This window comes from Urocitellus parryii, chromosome 6, assembly GCF_045843805.1.
Source record: "Urocitellus parryii isolate mUroPar1 chromosome 6, mUroPar1.hap1, whole genome shotgun sequence".
In the NCBI taxonomy this organism is placed as follows: Eukaryota; Metazoa; Chordata; class Mammalia; order Rodentia; family Sciuridae; genus Urocitellus; species Urocitellus parryii.
The window spans coordinates 16905639-16923467 of NC_135536.1; the positions used below are offsets into that span (position 1 = coordinate 16905639).

The 17829-nt window shown below is 36.0% G+C and overlaps 1 protein-coding gene across 4 annotated transcripts in view; it reads left to right on the top strand.

Moving 5' to 3' along the window:
* Positions 1 to 17501, top strand: part of Galc (galactosylceramidase) — a 76376-nt gene extending 58875 nt beyond the window's left edge. The window contains exons 11-18 of one of the 4 annotated variants that reach the window (XM_077799465.1): positions 4393 to 4482; positions 5564 to 5650; positions 6080 to 6160; positions 7721 to 7871; positions 8904 to 9084; positions 13483 to 13646; positions 14837 to 14913; positions 16746 to 17501. In XM_077799465.1, the coding sequence (XP_077655591.1) occupies positions 4393 to 4482; positions 5564 to 5650; positions 6080 to 6160; positions 7721 to 7871; positions 8904 to 9084; positions 13483 to 13646; positions 14837 to 14913; positions 16746 to 16895 (981 nt within the window). In that variant the 3' untranslated portion in view covers positions 16896 to 17501. The remainder of the gene's footprint in view (positions 1 to 4392; positions 4483 to 5563; positions 5651 to 6079; positions 6161 to 7720; positions 7872 to 8903; positions 9085 to 13482; positions 13647 to 14836; positions 14914 to 16745) is intronic. The other 3 variants (XM_026401797.2, XM_077799466.1, XM_026401809.2) reach the window with 3 other exon arrangements.
* Positions 17502 to 17829: the final 328 nt, after the last annotated feature.

A 17829-nucleotide genomic window follows, 5' to 3' on the forward strand; every position in this document is an offset into this window, starting at 1 on the left:
TTGACTGATTTTTGAATGTGGCACCACCCATACATTCCTCAGACAAATTCTATTTTGTCATTATGTATAACTCTTTTTATATTTGTTGCTTGATTTGGTTTGTTAGTATTTCATTGAGGACTTTGTGTCTCTATTCATAATTGAGATTGGCTCACAGTTTTATTATGATGTCTTTGGTTTTGGTATCAGGATAATACTGACCTCATAGGATGAAGTGTAAAATGTTCTGTTTTGAAGAATTTGTGAAGGATTGCTATTAATTATTTAAGTGTTTCAAAGGAACCCTCAGTAGTGCATCTGGCCCTGGGACTTTCTTTCACAAAAGTTTTAGTTTATCATTTCAGTCTCTTTTTCTTGTTATGGTCTTTCCAGATCTTATATTATTTCTTCAGTAGATTAGATATATTTTGTTTTTATATTTGTCTCTTTAATCTATGTTACTTAATTTACTTGCAAGTAATTGTGCATAATATTCCCTTTTTAAAATTTTAGTGTGGTTGGTAAAAATAAAAATTCTCTTTTCCATTCCTGGTCTCACTAACCTGAGTCTTCTCCCTTTCTTCTTGCTTAGTCTACCTAAAAGTTTAATGTTGTTGTTCTTTATTTTCCAAGAAACAATTTTTGCTTTTATTGATTTTTCTCTGAAGGGTTTAATTTTGTTCTTCTTTTCAAAGAAACAACTTTTGCTTTTATTGATTTTTCTCTGTTGTTTTCCTTATTTCAGTAATTTGTACTCTAGTGTTTAATATTTCTTCCCTTCAGTTTCCTATGGATTTGGCTTGTTCACAGGAAAGAGTTTAAACACTGAGTTTTAGTTTTTTTTTTTGTTTGTTTGTTTCTGTGACAAAAGGACCTGACCAGAACAACTGTAGAGGAGGAAAAGTTTATTTGAGGGCTCACAGTTTCAGAGGTCTCCAATCCACAGATGGCAGGCTCCATTCCTCCAGGCTGGAGGTGAGGCAGAACAACATGGCAGAAGAGTGTGGCAGAAAGAAGCAGCTCACAAGAAGATCAGAAGGTAGAGAGAGATACAAATATATACCCCAAAGCCACACACCCACTGCCCACCTCCTCTAGCCATTCCCGATGCCTCCAGTTACCATTCAGTTAATCTCATCAGGAGATTAGTTCACTGATCGGGTTCTGGCTTCTGTAACCCAATCATTTCTTCTCTGAACCTTCTTGCATTGTCTTTTGGAGGGCACCTCACATCCAAACCATGGCATACTGTTTAATGACTTCTGATTTAAACTGAGTTATAGTGAGTTAAAAAATTTTGTATTTCTTGAGGTGGAAGGAAGGTTAATGCTTTGAGTTTTTTTTTTAATATAGGCATTTGTAATTATTAGTTTCTCTATAAGCAGTACTTTAGTATATTCTTATTATATTAGTGTATTCTGAAGTTTTATGGTCTATTTACATTTTACTCATTTCAAAGTATTTTTTCTAATTTTCCTTGTGATTTCTTCCTCAGCCCATTGGTTCTTTAGGAAGGTATTGTTTCATTTTCACATTTCTGTGAGTTTTGCCAGTTTTTTTTTTATTATTGATTTTTCATTTCATTTTATTGTGGTTGAAGAATAAATATACTTATTTCTTGTTTCATTGCCTGTCATTTGGTGTATCCTGAAGAATGTAGACTTGGGAAGCGTGTATGTTCAGTCTTGTGTGGAGTTCTATGTAGACATTTCATAGGTCTGGTTAGTTTATGATATTATTTAATTCTTCTATTTTACCTGCTCTGTTATTAATAGTTACTAATTGAAATCTTCAACTGTAGTTGTTGTATTGTCTGTCTTCCTTCCCCTGTCTGTCAGTTATTATTTCATGTTATTTGGAGACTTTCTTCTTAGGTGCAAGTATGTTTCTAATTGCTCCATTTATCCAATGTATTGACCTTTCTGTCATACTCTATCCCTAGTTACAGTTTTCTTTTTTTAAACAATCTGTTTTGTCTGCTATCATTCTAGCTGTTATCATTTTGGCTTTCTTGTAGTTTGTTAATATAGTTTCCCCCTCTTTTTATTTTCAATCTACTTGTTTCTTTGAATCCAAAGTTTGTCTCCTTTCAACAGAACATACTTGGATCTCTCTTTTTTTCTATCTTTTCTGGACTTTCCATTGGATTGTGTTGGCCATTCACATTTAATGTTAATGTTGATGTACAGTTGGATTTACATCACATTCTTAGTGTTTGCATTCTATATATCTCATTTTTGGTTCCTTGATTTCTCCTTTACTAAACACATGCACACACACACACACACACACGCACGCACACAAACATATTTGTATCAAATGAATATTTTTGGATGTAACATTTAAATTCCTTTAATGATTTTTTTCACTATATTTTTGTGTTATTTATTTAGTGATGGTTCTAGTGTACTATATACATCTTAACTTATCAGAATCACTTCAGATTTAAACTAATTGATCCAGTGAGATAAAGAAATATTATTCATAGGTTGTTCTCTTCCCTCCTCCTTTGCTTGATTTTTTTTAATATTTTTGTTTGTTTGTTTGTTTGTTTTAATATTTATTTTTTAGTTATTGGTGGACACAACATCTTTGTTTGTATGTGGTGCTGAGGATCGAACCCGGGTCACACGCATCCCAGGCGAGCGTGCTACCTCTTGAGCCACATCCCCAGCCCCCTTTGCTTGATTTTTATTGTATCATTACTTATGTGTTAGAAACTTGGGAAGACATTATAAATTTTACTTCATATTTTTAATAAACTAAGAGAAGAAAGGTGAACAAGCATATGTTTATGGCTTTTGCTATATTTAGTTTTTAATTTATTATTTGGGTTCTTTTCATCTGTTTCTGTGTGTTTGAGTTGCCATCTGGTGTCATTCTAGCTTTTAGTCCACTGGCTCCTTTGTGTTGTTAGTGGCAATTAAACATTTCTTTTTATTGCAATCCCACCAATAAAATTATATATATTGTCTCATAAAGCAACTTTAAAATCAGTTATGAGAAGAAAGGATAGGTAATATGCATTTTTACTGTCTTTAAAATAATCGTGATTACTAGTACATTTGTTTGTGGATTTGAAATACTGTTTTGGAGTCCCTTGCTTTCAGCTTGAAGCATTTCTTGTCGAGTTTTGTAAAGGCTGCATCTGCTTGCATCAGTCTGTCAATTTTTGCTTACTTGAGAATGTCATTATTTTGCCTTTATATTTTTTGTGGGGGAGATAGTTTTGGTGGATATAGGATTCTTGGTTGACACTTTATTTGTCCTTGAGCACTTTGAACATGTCCTTCACTGTATCAATGGTAACCGTTAATCTTATTGAGCTTCCCTTGTAAATGGAGCCATTTTTTTCTTGCTGCTTCTAAGATTTTTTTTTCTTTGACTTTCAGCAGTCAAAGTTTTCCTAAGATGCATCTGTGTGTGGATCTCTTTGTATTTACTCTTGGAGTTTGTTGAAGTTCTTAGATAAGTAAACTAATTTTTAGTCAGATTTAGAAAGTTTTCATTTTGAGTATTTTTATTTTTTATTTGGCCCTTGTAGAATTTTGTAATTAATTTTTAAATATTTTAGAATTTTCCAGAGGGTTTTTTTCTTGTTTATTTGTGATTTAATTCTGCTATGGTCACAAAATGTACTTTGTGTGACTTAAATATTTTTAAATATATTGAGACTTCTTTTGTAGGTAGGAATATAGTATACCTTGGTCAGTGTTCTTTGTACACTTGAACAGAATATCCATTCTGCTTTTGCTGGATGGAGTGGTCTATAGATGTTAATCTGGAAGTTACCTGATAGTGTTGTTCATTTCTCCAGTAGTTGTACTGATTTTCTCTCTTTTCATATATCAATTACTGAGCGTAGGTATTACAATGTCTAATTATAGTTGTAATTTTTTTAATTATCTACAAAGGCTGGGACAGACTCTGGTACTGTAAATGCGTTATAATTGTTGAATTCTCTAAAGCAGGAATTGTGTATTGTACATTTTTGATCCCAATTCATAGTAGTAACTCTTTAGTACATGAGGACAGCAGTGTGAGAACTGTGTGTCATATATATTTAGCTGATTTTACTTTGTATTTATATGTGATGTCTTTTTAGTAAAAACATCCAAACTTTTGATTTTTATTTGGTGTATTTTATTTGGAAAATATTTATAACAAAAAAACCAATTTTAGTCTCTGGAATTTAGCTATGAATTTAGAGTTTGATTTAGTTGAAATCTCATTGATATTTGCTTTGATTGTATACACATAATGCACATTAATTAAGGTTACAATAGAAAAAATATTTTAAAGTATGAAATAAATTGTGTATGCTATTTTTTTTAAATCTCGGGGCAGTAAATAACTCTACCTCAAATAGCTTGTATATCATTTGGATAACTTACATTTTTTTTATTCCCTCAGAGTCATAAACATTCTACATGTATACGGCCATTTCTTCCATATTATAATGTGTCACATCAATTGGCTACCTTTACTCTTAAGGGATCTTTTGTAAGTACATAAATGTGACTTTCACTTTGATTTTGATTTGAGAATGGATATATTCTATCACAGACCAGCAGTTCTTTAGTGAAGTCTTACATTATGAACTACTAACAGTTTTCATATAAATATATAACTGCTCTGGTATCTTCTTTCTCCTGACTCCTTTTAATCAGACAGGACAGAAGCCAATAGGAGGTAAAGCTTTCTTTGGTTTTGAGGAACACTTAACAGAAGTCACTTTCAAGAAAATTGTTCTTGGGGTTGGGGATGTGGCTCAAGCGGTAGCGCACTCGCCTAGCGTGCGTGCGGCCCAGGTTCAATCCTCAGCACCACATACCAACAAAGATGTTGTGTCCGCCGAGAACTAAGAAAAAATAAATAAATGTTAAAATTCTCTCTCTTTCTCTGTCCCCCTCTCTCTCTCTCTCACTCTCTTTAAAAAAAAAAAAGAAAGAAAATTGTTCTTGGTGATCTGAGAGTGATTGTATGGTCTGAGAAACGTTTAAGCATTGAGTATATTAAATACAAATAAACAAAACCAAACAAATAAGAAACCAGATTTTTGCTATTTCTACCTCTTATTAGATTTGAATTGAGAAAATGCAGTACTCTCTTTGAGATTTTTACACAGGTAAAATAATGAGCATTTTTTAAGCAAAGGCACTAAAATCTTTTAAAACATTGACCAAAATTCTTTAGTGTTTAAGGAAATAAAGTATTTGTGTAAACAATGTTTTCCTGTTTTTAAAAACATTATTGTTGGGGCTGGGGATGTGGCTCAAGCGTTAGTGCGCTCACCTGGCATGCACGGGGCGCTGGGCTCGATCCTCAGCACCACATAAAAATAAAATAAAGATGCTGTGTCCACCGAAAACTAAAAAATAAATATTAAAAAAATTCTCTCTCTCTCTCTTAAAAAAAACAAAAAACAAAACAAAACATTATTGTTTAGAATTTGAGATAATTCTTTTGATAGAGAGAAACAGTGTACAACATCATTGCTCTGTTCTTACTGGTGCTGATTTGGAAATTCTCCCAGAGTATGGGATGGATCACTGAACCATGCTTTCTTGTGTTTTCTCCCCAGAGTGACATACCAGAGCTACAAGTGTGGTATACCAAACTTGCAAAACCGTTGGAGAGAACTCTTTTTAAACAACTGGATTCTCTATGGGTAGTTTTAAAATAAATTCCTATATTTTGGGTATTGCAACAGTAAAGCAGTAAAAGGGAACAGAAAGTTGATGAAAAAGAGTTTTTAATTGATCATTGATTTTATAGCTGAAGCATAATGGAGATATATTTGCATCCTGATTTTTAAAATAGAAATCCTCTAAAGTATTATAGAAATTTTGTATATTTATGGGACTGTTTTGTTCTTAGGTACTGGTTTGATTTGGTGGCTGGTGCCATTACCCACCTGGCTGCCCCAGTAAGAAATTCAAGTCTCACATGGGGCTGTCTTTCCCACTCACCCTCTGTATCCCACTGGTGATCAGCTGTGGACCATTCTCTTATCCACGTGTTTTTACTCCTCATTTCTTATTCTCTACTTCTGCTGCTTCCTGTTTCAGCTCCTCATTATCACTCTCCTGGATTTCAGAAACTACCTCCTGTTTTCCCATCCTCCAGTATGACTCTCACCAGCCATCACCTGCGCCCGTGTGCTGTGTTTGCAGTGCAGGTCTGGTTTTTGGCAGCACTGTGTTTAGAATGCCCCAGCACTTTCTTTTTGTCAGTTCATATCCCTTAGCATAGTGCATGACCCTCGTACCTGCTCATGAGGTGGAAGACTGCTTTCTAGATGCTTGTCCTGTTAAACTGGCCTCTCTTCACAGATGAGACCTCTTCCATTTTTCAGAGCATGGCACATCCATTTACCTACCTCTGTGCTTTGCACCTGTTCTTTTCTTCTTCTGGAATGGATTCTCTTCAGATCTTTGTCATCTTTCAAGACTCAGCTCAAGTGTCACTTCCCCTGAAACTTTTCTCTACCAGTCTTAGTGAATAGCCATTTGGCCTGTATGCTGCCCAGTTTAACAGTTTCCCCATTACAGTAGATGCCCGAGGATTGGGAGACTGCTTTACTTCGCTTCAGCCCAGGGGCCTGCCTCAGTACCTAGCATGGAGGTTTCTTAGGAAAGGTTTCAACAAGTGAATTGGCTCAAGCAAGCACATTACTTCACCTAATTGACACAAATCTTGCTACTCTTTCTGATCATTCTTAATGTTCTGATAATTAGCTTGTCACTATTAATGATGAAACATTCATTACATAAAAAAATCTAAAACAGAACAGTCTCTAGTTTCTGTATAACAAATTGCTAGAAAGAACATAACAAACCTGATTTTTTTTCCCAGGGGAAAAAGAATATTATTTCTGAGCCAGAATATAGCATTAGATATTTTATAGATCTGACCATCAGTTTATTGTTAAAGCAAAGATATTTAAACTTCTTTAATTCCAAATAGGAAAAAAAAAAACCCCAAACTCTACAAAGTCTCATAAAATGGGCATAAATTTAATACTTACATTAATTGTGCAAGGGATTCTAATGTCTTCAGAGGTCTGCATTTAATGCAGGACAGCTATGACATAGGGAGTGTTTGCTGTTGGTCACACACTAAGCTAAGTACTTTATAAACATCATCTGGTTTAGTCCTCAAAATATCTCTGTGAAGTATGTAGTTTTCCCCTTCATTTTGAAGGTGAGGGGAAAAAATATAGAGATTAAGTTGTCAAGATCATAAATGTGACATGAACTTAAACTTGAATATATTGGGCATAAATTTTCTTTTTTAATTGTTAAAGGTTTTCTGGGATTAATAGTTGAGTCAACAGTAATATTTTATAGATTTTTCTCTCTTAGTAAAATCCTAAAAGAAATAAACAGGCCTCTTAACTGCATGTATTAAATATGCACACACTATAAAAAGCTTATAGTGTGATGAAAAATAATAGGCCTATAGAATTGATTTGGGAATCATCTAATCCTTCTTCCCTCCACGAAGTAAAATGCTTTAATTTTTCTTTCTATAAATTATAATTAATATTATAAAGTCTTCTAAAATACTTGAGAAAAAAGGATCCCAAGGACCTTGGTATTAATGTGTCTTTCACACATGTTTAGGAAGTTCTAGCAGAAATGAATTGGGCTCTTCCTTAAACTTGGTTTTTAAAAAGCTGTTTTGTCCCAGAGATGAGCCATTGCCCCTGGCATTGACCCAGCAACATGTTTTTCAGCTCGATGACAGTGGTGGCCGTTTCACCTTGGACCTGCAAGAGGATGAGCTGTTTACACTCACCACTCTCACCACAGGCCGAAAAGGCAGCCACCCACTGCCTCCCAAATCCCAGTCCTTCCCACTCTCTTATAAGGATGATTTCAATGTTGGTAAGTATTTTTCACTAAAAATTTCCTTGGCCTCTGTCTTTAGCAGGACTAGGTCAGTTTCTGTCTGTTAAACTACATGCATCATGGAATGACTATCACAATCATATTTATCAAGCTCTGTGTGGTGAAAGGAGACCTAAGTTCTATGTTCCTGCAAGGCAAATCTTATCTGGATTTTTTCAGTGCCAGAGAGGTTACTGTCAGAATGAAAGTTATAATTCTAAGTTGTTTTTAGTGGAACTTAAGATTTTTAACTCTGCCTCTGCTCCCTTGACCATTAGTCTCTTGTGTGGCAGTTAGGACATACGAATGCCTGTCTTTTCATGGTGCTTGTGAACTGAGTGCTGCAGGGGGCAATTAGCTGTTCTTGATGATGAGTATTCCACATCATCGTAAACCCTTTAGTTGTGTCTGGGAGTTGTATATTATAGCTGGTGTTTGGGAAGATCTGTCTTAAAACCATCAGAAAAGTTTCGGATTATAGGTATATTAGGAGAACCATTTGAAAAAAAATAGTAAGAGAAATGGTTATTGTGATTATATTCCTAGATCACTCAGTAAGCAACAAAATTTTGTTAACTAATAAGTGGTGTTATACAGGATTATTGGCCTCATAGACAAAGTCAGGTGGCTCTGTAATCTGTTCTAAAAATTCTGTACCTACGTGAGAGTAAGAGGGAGGGTATTAGCATTACTAAAGAGAATTTAAACTTCTTGTTGGCTTCAGGACTGCTTGTTCCACCATTTGGAGACTTCTACCACTCACTAGCCCTCCTTGTTACCTTGTCTGTGTGATCTTTAGCCAACTGACATAATAAGACCTTTGCACTGTACTGCAGTCTGCTAAACTACTTGAATAAGATAAAAATGGGTAAAAGTTGAATGATGTAAAAGTCAATCTCTTTGTTATATCTGAATGCCAAATTTTGGTTATCTGCATTATTTTTTAGAAATTTTCAACAGTGTTTCAAAAGGTACCATCAGATTCTATAAAGTTTTGATACTAAACAGAATTTATTGTGTTTTGAACAGATTATCCATTTTTTAGTGAACCTCCAAATTTTGCCGATCAGACTGGTGTATTTGAGTACTATACAAATATTGAAGACAAAGGAGAGCATCACTACACACTGCGCCAAGTTCTTAATCAGCGACCTATCACGTGGACGGCTGATGCTGCCAACACAATCAGCATTATAGGAGATTACCATTGGTATGTGAGATGCTTCAGAATGGACCGAGCATTACAAGGTCATTTCAGCCAGATCTACATTGAGGAGGTCAAAGAGTTTTCAGTAGTCCTCCCTGCATAAGATCACAACAGATGTGTAATAATTTTTGAATATCATGGCACCCACTAATCAGCAAATTGTTTTGGTGTCTTCATGTTCCTCCTTCATATTAGCCCAATTTAATACTGGTTATTTCAGGAGAAATTTGGTTTTAATATAAAAAGTGGAAAATTTGGACCCAATTGTAATTAATATTTACTTATATAGACTTTGTGGTTTTGTTTTGCTGGAGTTGATTTGTTGATCTGGTGTTGCCACCTGCTGGATCAATAGTATACTTACACTTTCTTAGCCTTTGTGGAAAGTCTAATTACCTGCTTTAGGTGGTTCTTTTCTGTTTTTTTTTTCCTATTTCTAGTAAATTCTTCTGTGGAAAAACAAATATGCATGCATATGTGTATGCACATGAACACATGCATTCCAGGTTTCAAGATAATAAATAGTAATGCCAAGCTATGAAACTTGGAAACTGGTCAGGGAAAAGAAGACTCTGAAAATTTCTTGAGTTGCTTATCGACAGAATGCTACAAAAAGTCTTTATCCCATTTGTATTGTGTCACTCCAAGTTATAAATCCCTATTCTAGAACCAAGCTCTGACGTAAGTCTAAGAAACTTTTAGTTATCTAGTCCCTGGAATCTTACAACGCTGTGGAAAGTAGGTAGAATTCTTCCCTAATTTAGGATAACTTTGGTGGCTTTTCCTCTTATTTAACATACTATTTATCACATTGTCTCTGAGGTAGAAACTTTTAACTGGATTTTCTGAACATGTCCTTGGGGTTTGTTACTTTCTCATTTGTGACTATGGTCTTATGATACAGGTGGGTGGGTGTTTTAGTTAGCTTTTGTGTTGCTGGGATCAAAACACCTGACAAGAACAACTAAGAGGAGGAAAAGTTTATTCGTGGCCCACAGTTTCAGAGGTCACACACAGTCCAGAGGTGGCTGACTCCATATTCTCAAGAGCTGCCCATGGTGAGATAATACTTGATGGGGGAAGGGCCCAGGGGCAAAAAGCTGCTTCGTTTATGGCAGGTCAGGAAGCAGAGGAGTTGGGGAGGGTGGAAAGGGAAGGGGTCACAGGAAAGATGTATCCTTCCAGGCACACCCCTGGGGACTTACCTCCTCCAGCCACACCCCACCTAGCTTCAGTTACCACCCAGTCAGTCCGTCCAAACTAGGATGGACTGATTAGGTTATAGTCCTCATAATCCAACCATCTTATCTCTGAATATTCCTGTATTAACAGGAGCTTTTTGGGGATACCTCATATCTAGAGCATAACAGTGGGTTTAAGTGTAAAAGGCATTGTTTTGATCATCAGGTTGGAAGTAAGCTATTTAGGAAACCTTTAACTTTTCTTTGTACTACTGTTCCTTATAGAGACCTCTCTCTAAACTCAACCTATCATTTCTGGGAGAGTCTCCAGAAAAATTGAGAGGCCACTTGTAGTAGAATGATGAGATTTACTATCCAAAGATGATGACAACAACAAAAATCTCATATATTTAAAGATTTAATACCAAGTGGTAATAATCTTTGCTATGATCTATTATAGTGGATAAGGCAGTGGGGAAGAGATAGGTGGAGGAGAGTATGGAGATGGGGAAAGAGTTACAAAATCTGAAAGAAAAGGAACTAATGAATAGCAGTTATTTGTATCAGGAAAGGACTGTTTCCATCCTTCTCAACCCCTATTTTCAACAGGTTTCTCCACCGCTTGGGAATGCACAGCAACTCTGCCTCACAACTCTGCTCTCACATCACCTCCATACTTCTGTTCCTGACTTCCAAGATCCTTTGTCATTTGTCTCTTCTGTTTATTGTGTTTTCCCCAATATTCCATCTTCTGTTTGAGGCAGCCAGATGGGCTTGGAGATGTACGCTGATCCCATGTTCCTTTCTGTCCTGTGTCTACTGACTAAAGAAAGGAGGGAATGAAAACTGCTCAATATCAGGCACTTTAGTGAACTTCCCACAACTACCTATGGCAGGGATGTCATCCTCTTGCCTTATGAATTGAGGACCTGAGGCCCTGGAATGAGATTTACTAAGACAGACCCAGGCCTGGAGGTTCTGTTCAGTTCTGTTACCTTCACCTCACAGCCTCCTGTAATCAGTGTCTTCTCCCTGAGAGTGGGAGGGGAGATGAGTTTAGTGTTTTTGTAGAGCTGTTTTAGTAAATCAGTTCTAGTTCTCAGGTGCTCAGTGCTGACAGTTCTTAAATTGTGTTTTTCAGTAGAACTTTCTCTTACAGATTTTGTTAAATACCAGCACAACAATTTGACAAAGGGGAGGCTCTTCTAAAGCTACTTAAGACTTTTCTGTCTTTAGTAAGCTGTCACTGGGATCTCAAGACAATCACAAAATTACCTTGCTTGTAAGCTATTCATTCCTTTGATCAAACTTGCTTAATATATTGGTATTTTTTCCCCCTTCAGCACAACCTAGAGACTGTGGCTGTGGAAGAGTAAACTTCACCTTTATTCTATTTCATTCATTATATACAAAAGTAGCTGGCAAGTTCTGATGAAAGAATCACTTATCCTAGAATATGATGTGGAAAAAAAGAAAAAAGTTTCATTTTCTCTCATTCCATCTCTAAATAGAATAAGTTTATGAAACTGACAGTATCTGTTATACTTGCAAACTTCTCATAAGCCAGAAAAGAAGTTGGGGATGTACATGAGAGTGCCCATCCTCAGAGGTTTCATGCTGGTGACAATCTATGGCAGGAAAGCTTCTTCTAGTATCAGCATATATGAGATGGGGCTCGAGTTACTTAGCGTCTGATCTTCCTGTAAAGCACTCCAGATAATTAACCGTGGGTCTTCCTGATTGTGTTCCCATTGTACACACTTCCTTTTAAAAATATTTTCCTTTATGTAGTAAAACTCCACAGTGCAAAATTCTCTTAAGAAACTCTGAGGAATATAAAAACCAGGTAATTCTAGATCTACCCCCCTCATTCCCAAATAGATTTCCTGGTGTTCCTAGTCTTACTTTGTATTGTTAGCTTTTTTTCTTGGTTGCATGCAATTTTTTTCCCCTTTCCATTTGCAATTAGACACTGAGTAGGAAATAATTTTTTTCCAGAGATTATGTTGGTTTGGAGTGGTTGTATTGCTCCTAAAGGAGAGTGTTTACAAAGAAACCTGGAGGAGAGCTCATTGTCACAGCTCAGGTAGTCCTTGGCTGGATGCATCTTTCCCTGTCTTTGATATACTCTTGGTAAAGAGTGAGCCTGGAATCAGGGTATAATTGCCTCTATATGAGCAGATGCTGTGTAGGGTAAAAATGGTAGTGGGATTGCTGTGGGATTCCCGGACCAGCAACAGCCTCCCCTGGGAAGTCATGCACATTCATTCACATTCAGAGGGCCTACCTCACACTTAGTGAATCAGATGCTATGGCAGTGGGGCCAAGGGGCTGAGCATAATTGGTCTTCCAACACCGCTCAAGTTTGAGAAGCCCGGCAGCAGAGGCAACAGAGTTGATTTCCATCTTTGCAGAGAAAGAATTTCAGATCTTTCTTTAGGAGCTTTTAATTCTTCTTAGGTGTAAATATGGAAATTGGCCACAGAGTAGCTTATGTTCCTCCCAGAGGCTCCCAGCATTGCTCTCATTGCTTCTCTTTGCTGATAGAAATTTGAATAAACCTTTTGTTTGATTTTGTAGAAATTGTTACTTAGTATTCATAGAAAAACTGCTTATTTCACTATTATAAGAATGGCAAGTTGTTTTATTATTGACAAAAATGTGATCTTTTAAATTTATTTTTAAATTGGTACATTATAGTTGTATAGAAAAGTGGAATTCATTGGGATATGCTCATACATGCACATGGCCTAGTCTGGTCAGTTTCATTCTGCTCTTTCTCTTTTTTCCCATCTTCTCTCTCATTTTCATGAGATCCCCCACCTTGCCTTTTTATAATTCCTATTTCTCCCTAACTTCCGCATTTAAGAGAAAACATTTGACTTTCTGAATCTGGCTTATTTTGCCCAGCATAATGTTCTATAGTTCTGTTTACCAGCAAATGACATAATAAGAAATACGATCCCAAAGAGCTCAAGAATTGTAAATATTATTGTCCAGTAACCCATTAATAGAAGCTATGAAATAACTTAAGTTTTGTAACACTTAAAATGATTATCAGTGAAGATTCTTGAAGCCCATCCAAGCTACAAACTCAGACGTAGCAAGTCATTTTTTTGCTTCACTTAGAAGTTTGGAAGCATTTGATGTAAAATGGAATATTTGTACTGCATTAGGAAAGGCATGATTAAGCCTACTAATCAACATTTTCATTCTGCAGGAGCGATCTGACGATACAGTGTGACGTTTACATAGAAACCCTTAATAGGGGAGGTGTATTTATTGCAGGAAGAGTAAATAAAGGTGGTATTTTGATCAGAAGTGCCAGAGGAGTTTTCTTCTGGATTTTTTCAAATGGATCTTTCAGAGTTACTGGTGACCTAGGTAGGTGACTTTTTTTTTTTTTTTTTTAATAGCACGTTACTTGCTTTGTGATGTTACTTTGAGCATCTGCTTGTTATTTGTGGGAGCAATAAAGAGCTCCACTGCAAGGTGCTGGTGCTTCTGATTGGGAAGAGATTGACCACACATGTAACAACAGCCAACAGTTCAGAGATGTAGTTATTGAATTTGTGTAGATGAGTAGCTCAATAAATGAAAAAATAAGCATGCAAAGGTTTTTAGGGTATAGAGTGAGCTGGGCTGTGATGGTAGGATTTGTGTAAACTGGCGTGAGGTAGGGAGGGGCGGGAGAGAATGCTGAGGACATCCCATTCCCAAAAACAAGACTTTGAAATGTTGCTATTGTGCTTTGTAGAAATTAAGGAAAGGAATTGATATGCTTAAAACTAACAAATCCTACTTCCTAATTTACTTACTACTTGAAAACAGTGTGACTTTTCTCATTCTTCTTCAGAGCACTGGTCCTGCAGGGCACATCATTTAACCCTGACTAGGTGCAGTAGAGACTGTTGAATTATAGCACGCCTGAGCTGAAAGATATCTCACTGATTTTCTAGAACAGAGAGCCAGAAAGTTGAATTGATTTTTCTGAAGTCTCAAAAAATAGTTAGTGATAGAACTGGAATTAGGATTTTAACTTTGTATCTTCAGTACCCACTGTTCTGTGTTTTAAACTGCCTGTTTGAGGTCTCATCCTAGCTTTTTCTTAGTCATTCAAATGTGATAAATCCCAAAATTAACTCTTTCTTTTCTCCATGTTAATTCTAAGTGAATGCTATTACCAGATGAGCACTTCCACTAGCTGGGAATCTTAGGGTCATCTAGGATTACTCCCTCTTATCCTCTGTATTCAGACTAATCAATTATGAATGTACACTTGAATTAGAAGCTAATTCATTATCCAACCATTGGCTTCTAAGTTTGTCTCACTAGTTTGGTTGTGAGCAATTTAAACACATAGCTTAGGGCCCATAACAGGATCTCATACATGCTTATGGAACAGATGGCAAAATGCAGATGTTTTGTTTTAAATCAGTTGTAGAGCTAGAAATGAAAGGTCATAGTTCTGTATTATGGCTGGCCTTAGTGCCATGTAGATGCCACTGCATTATATGATTCTGTGATTTAGATTTTAAAAATGTATCAATTAAGATAATCTTTTTGCATCACAGCTGGATGGATAACATATACTGCAGGAAGTGTTGAAGTTACAGCAAAAGTGTGGTATACACTCACATTAATAATTAAGGTAAGGATTGCTGATTTTAAGTAAGTAAAATGACCTCATACCTTTCTAGAATTTTCTGTTGTAAAACAATGGCAGAAAGTATGCTAAGTTTTGAAGAGTCATGGAAGCAGTAAACCACTCATCTCTGGGATGAAAATGATGTCAGTGTGACCACAAAATGACTACAGCAACTGACTCTATCAGACCACTATTTTAAATTTTTTTTAAAATTTTTTTCTGCTTCTTAAATTCTAATTGTTAAAGTCAATAATTGAATTATTCTTCCAGTTTACTTGAACCAAGGAATTGATGACCATAACTTTGTTCTCAATTTTTACCTTTATGGGGGGGGATCCTAAATGTGCTTTCTTGAGGTACACATATGGTACTGTTTAGTCAGATATTTAGAAGTATAATTACATTGTAGGTTTTCATAGCTATTGCCATATTGCTAGTTATACTATACCAAGTTTGGAGCAACTATAATATGATTTTAAACATTTTTTCCAAACTAATCTGCATTTCTTCAATAATTAGGGAGATTGCACATCTTATTATGTTTATTGACTATTTGTATCTTCTTTTCTCTGAAGCTGCTTGACTACATCCTTTACTCATTTATTTTTATCTTTTTTGATGGATTTGTATGAATTTATTATAAATTTTGGATAGTAACCTATTATCTATTGGTCAGATGTATTCTTCTCTTTTGTTATGTGTATTTGAATTTTGCTTATGATATTTTTGATGAATAAGTTTTAAAAATTGATACTGTCAAATTGTTCACCTGTTAAAATGTTTTTCGGTATTCACTGCCATGTAAGTGGCATAAGATGTTTAGTTAGCCCTTTTAGAGCTGAAGATAACTACACAGGTGTGTAGTAATAGGAGTGTGGCTCTGAATTTGGAGTTGGATGACTTGGATTCAAGTCCCAGCTCTGCTGATAAACCTGTACAAGGCCCTGGGTTCAATTCTCAGCACTGAAAAAGAAAGAAAAAAGACAAAAAACATATTTATTTTGGTTTTGGGCCTAGTGCTTTAGATATCCAGCCCATTACCTTTTGAGAGAAGCTGGTTTTAAATGTTTGGCTAAGGTTGGCATGCTGTGATATAGGTTCAGAATGTGCCACAATCATGACAATAAAGCCTATCATTTATTGTTCATGATATCCAAGCACTGACCTGAGTAGAAAGGCAACATCATGAGGAAAACACATTTTTTTTTCCCCTTCTCTGTCAGTGACCAGTAAATCACACCTCATGGGCACTTACCTGATTGTACCCCACACCCTGCCCTATCATCACTTTAACTGATGGTTTTTCTACCTTAAGGGTACCCAGTTCCCTATGGCTTTTAGTGATATGCTATACATGGGGACAAAGCAATAAAACTCTTCTGGTTGGGTGAAAGGTTCCTAATGAAGACCTTAAATACATAATGAGGTAGGGACAGATGTTTTGGCTGCAGCACAGTCATACCTGAAGAACTGTGGCCTGTTAGCCATGGCATTTGCATTTGAAACTATTGTAAATAACAAAAGTTTTGCTAAAGCTTTATTAGAATGTTATGAAAAGGATTACATTTCTGTTTTTACCTTTGAGTGGAGTTCAAGGAAGTACTGAGATATTCCATGTGTCTTGGTAACTATTTAAATAGGTAGTTTCTATTAGTTATTCCAGAAATTTTTCCTCATACTTCAAACTTCTGTTTAAATTCTAGGAATTGTGTTTTGCAGTGGTTAATATTGAGAAAAACATTTGCTTCACTAAGTATGTGGGCTCTATTTTATTAAGAAACAAACTTCAGAGATGATTTCTATGTTTTCAAAGGATGCATTTCTCTCCACTCCAGGGTTCTTTGTCCTCTGGCATGTTGAATGGCAAGCCGCTGTGGACAAACATCCATGTGAACTATCCAAAGAATGGCTGGGCTGCGATTGGAACACACTCCTTTGAATTTGCACAATTTGACAACTTTCATGTAGAAGCCACAAGATCATAGAAGCTCAAGCACATCATGAAGCCTGTCTAGATTTTCTTTCATTTTAGTTTTGGTTCAGAGCCAATTCTTATTTTGATGGACCAGTACATGAGCCTTTGGAGGCTAACAATAATGAAGAGTAACTAGAAGAAAGATATATTTTTGCTTGATCCTGTTGAAAGATTTTCTTAGAACTAATCCCAAAGGAAAGATAAATGAATCTTTAATATTAGCTGGCATGTCTCTTAAAATTCAAACCGTTCATTGGTCCTGTATTCAGGAGTGGTTAGGGTGGTTCAGGCCTTGAAACCTGTATCTTATTTGCAAGTGATGATGGAGGTGGCTGTGAATTGATCATCACTGAGATGTGTTTAGGAGTGCCATAGTGTGTCTAAGTGAGCTGTTGTCCTCCTGGTGAGATGATGATGCCACAAGAGGAAGTCCAAGAATATAGAAGTGTTGCTCTTTGAAAACCACTTCAACGTGTTATTCTTACACTCTAACAAGTACTTTTTTATATCTTATTTTTTAAAATGATGCTTCTGAATTGCAGGATATGATTAATGGAATGATTTGAAAAATGCCTCATTATTAAACTACCTCTAAATCTATTTCTGCAGTAATAAATATTAGCAGATTAACTGGTTTGTTCGCATTCTTTAATTCTTCCGATTTTAACTTGTAGTCTTATAACCCTCTTGCCTCTTGGTGTACATTTTCCCAGGTGGCTGGAAAAAGAGAGAAGACCCAAGATAGCATGTGCTGTAAGTGGGCCTAGAGAATGAGTTGTCCTTGTTTTCCTATGTGTCATTTCACTGTGCCTTTTGTGACCTGCTCTCATGTGAGTCTCTGGGAACTGACCAAAAGAGCCTTGAATGATTCATCTCCTCTTGTGTGAAAGGAGACTTTTACTATCTCACAGAATTGGGTCATCTCCTAATGATGTGGATGGTTA